Source organism: Austrofundulus limnaeus, unplaced genomic scaffold, assembly GCF_001266775.1.
Source record: "Austrofundulus limnaeus strain Quisiro unplaced genomic scaffold, Austrofundulus_limnaeus-1.0 Scaffold775, whole genome shotgun sequence".
Lineage (NCBI taxonomy): Eukaryota > Metazoa > Chordata > Actinopteri > Cyprinodontiformes > Rivulidae > Austrofundulus > Austrofundulus limnaeus.
The window spans coordinates 9,646-12,805 of NW_013953177.1; the positions used below are offsets into that span (position 1 = coordinate 9,646).

The 3,160-nt window shown below is 37.8% G+C and overlaps 1 protein-coding gene across 3 annotated transcripts in view; it reads left to right on the forward strand.

The window, feature by feature from the left end:
* Positions 1-3,160, forward strand: part of cnga3a (cyclic nucleotide gated channel subunit alpha 3a) — a 12,989-nt gene that overhangs the window by 1,149 nt on the left and 8,680 nt on the right. For all 3 annotated transcript variants that reach the window (XM_014028520.1, XM_014028521.1, XM_014028522.1), the window contains exons 2-3: positions 2,542-2,656; positions 2,777-2,866. In XM_014028520.1, coding sequence (XP_013883974.1) covers positions 2,565-2,656; positions 2,777-2,866 — 182 coding nt within the window. In that variant the 5' untranslated portion in view covers positions 2,542-2,564. The remainder of the gene's footprint in view (positions 1-2,541; positions 2,657-2,776; positions 2,867-3,160) is intronic.

Below are 3,160 nucleotides of genomic sequence, written 5' to 3' on the forward strand. Positions count from 1 at the left end.
CACACACACACACACACACACACACACACACACACACACACACACACACACACACACACACCTGGCTTCACCCGTCGTCACCCTTCAAACACTTAGCTTCTTGGCATGTCCCTCACTGTGATTGAATTTAGTGGGGTTGCTTAACTCCTTGGTATTAGCACTAATCTACACGAGCGCACGTGTTACAACCACCGGTTGTACCCAGAGTTCAGCAGTTAGAGAACATATAGATGACATATTAAAACTTAATTATGATGTTTCACTTCAGAGATCTTCACTGCTCTGAATCCACCTGATGGATGAAAATAAAGCCCAGAAACAAATATTTCTGCAGGTTGTTGCTGCCCTCAGTCACAGACTTTTGCATTTGCTCCTTAAGCTCGGTCTTAACAGACTTAACCTGCTCTACACGCTGCAGCTGAACACAGCGACTACACTCTACCTGTAAGCCACAGCTTCTTTTAAAAGCCAGCTGAAGGTTCACTGATCCTGTTTAGTGTWCAAGAACATAAGCAGGATGTATTTTTAGGCGCCACTCTCCCACAGACATGGAAAAGTGGCCAACAGTCAACACATCAGCACTCTCACCAGTCACCGTTTATTGTCTGCTGCTGAAGATGTTGGGACACAAACCACCAGATTTGAATAAAACTCTCAGAAAATAATCATTAGATACACATCTAGATAATTCTGCTAAAGATGGCCGCCACAGCTGAGCTGAGCAACCTCAGCAAACACAAAAATGGTTATACCTGAGCTAAAAGTTGTAGAGATGCACCAAAGGATAGGCCTGAAATCAGTCACTTCTCACATTGATTGTGTCAAACAAATACTATAAATTAGGAATGTAGCAATTAATTGAGAATCAATTACTAATTGATTATAATGGCTTCAAATGTAAATCCATTCACAGAAATTAATTAATCAATTTTAATATTATTTTATAACAGAAAGTTATGTCTTGAAGACAAATTATGTTTGATACTTGATAACCTTTGGTCACAAAAGGAATTGTGATGACATTTTTATTTATTTTCAGGTTATATTCAGAGGCGGAGCTAGATTTTTGCAAGGGGGTGGCACGGGTGGCCAAGGKWTTTTTTTTCTGGTGGCACATACAATAAAGACAATCCCTCTGGAATTAAAAGTTCAAAATGGCAAAATGAAATGTGTGTGATCATAATTAAGAACGATGAAAAAGTTAAATGCATGTCACAACTTATTATTCAGCCATCTTTAGACATACAAAGCTGAAGATTAGTGTAAAAATAGCCAAAAACAATCTTGACCCAAATGCTAATCCAAAATTTCACATGTCCACCACCGCCAACTTTAAATTGCTATAATTCAACCATTTTAAGACATTGAGATGAAATTTGTTGTAGAGTATCTAGAAATGATCACATGATGATTGTCATTGCTAATCCCAAATTAAACTAACCACTAATGCTAATTCTAATTTTACAAAGGGCTATAGCCCAAGTCAGCCATTTTAAACATATATAGCTAAAAATGTATATATAGGATCCAGAAACACTCTTTAATAAATTCTAAATGCAAACATAAAATCTAAGATCCCCACCCACTTGTCAATTATTTGCGGGTGGCACTTGGAGTGGCCAATCAGATGTCAGAGGTGGCACTTCCCACCCCAGCCACCCCTCTGGCTCCGCCTCAGCTTATATTTTGACAGTTAGTTTGATACAAGGAAAAAAAAAGCTGTTAAAACTGAAACATATTTGATTATAAAATGGCCAAGATTCATTTTGTTTAAAAAAATTGAAAAAAAATCATAATCATGAACTCAAAATCGATAATTAAATCGAATCTGGGCTTGAGTGAAACATAACATCCCTACTAAAAATCCAATWTTTTTATCCTGTGTTTAAACAGTCAGTAGTGGAAAGCCTCGCTGCGAAGCAGGAGGAAAGGAGAGCGGAAAAATTTCAAAACATTTCTAGCGGCAGAACAGGTTGGAAGATGGCTGTTTGATGTTATTTATTGTTTTTTAAATCATCCTACAGGCTCTGTTGTTAGATAAATTTGAAAATGAGGTTTGTAAAAAATCTGTGAGATTGCTCTATACGTCCGTATACCTGCAAAACGACATAAAATCCTTATAACTTACGGACAATCCGTACAAGTTGACAAGTATGTTGTTATTCATTTGCTTTCTGGTAAAGCAAATAAATCTGTTTACCATAATACCTTACACTGTCAACCTTGACAGTTGGGGGGGGGGGGGGGGCTTCAACTCACCTAGGGCACCAAAATAGCCAGAGCCAGCACTGAAAATAACTCATGAACCACTCAATAGAGTTTTTGTGAAACTCTCAAAAAGTAACCATTAGTTGTGCAACAATTAACTTGTGGAGTTGACTCAATTCAAGATGGCCACTAATCAACTTTAGAAAAAAAAGACAACTTTGTCAACTTTACAGATACTGAGCTAAAGTTAGGTCGGCCACAGCGTTGTCATTTTTCAGTTTAAGATGATTAAAACTCTTATAATGTGTTTATTTTTGTTCCTCTGTGCTCCAGGCTCACAGAGCCAATCCAACAAGATGACAAAAGTCTGCAGTGAAATATCCTTTTTATCAAGACAGCGGCTGTCCACCAATGATGAGCTCGCCGTCATCGAAAATGGAGGCAGCAGGTCAGAAACAAACTTTAACCAGTTTGACAACTGAAGGCTGTATTTGTTCTTATTATTTTTACTAATTGAAATTAGTCATGATTTTGTCACTATCATTTTCCTTCATCTGCTGTTTTCTAGGGTTCACTCTGTTTGTGAAGATGGCTCTGAGAGAGCCTTGTCTTCAGAGTCCCAGGAAAGCTGTCACACTGGTGCCAGAGCAATGGCCAGGTACATGTCTATAGTTGTATTTGTACACTGAGTGTACACACTGAATGTACAGAAATACATTTGTTTAGTCTCTGAAGTTCAGTCATTAATAATTGTAAGCTTCTTCTCCAGGGATAAAAGTTATTGTTTCTGGGACTTCTGATGAAATCAAATGATGCATGAAAATATTATTTTTCTTTTTTTTTAATTTGGAGCCTTGTTGAAGACAAATTTCTGTTTTTCCATCCATCCATCCATCCATCCATCCATCCATCCATCCATCCATCCATCCATCCATCCATCCATCCATCCATC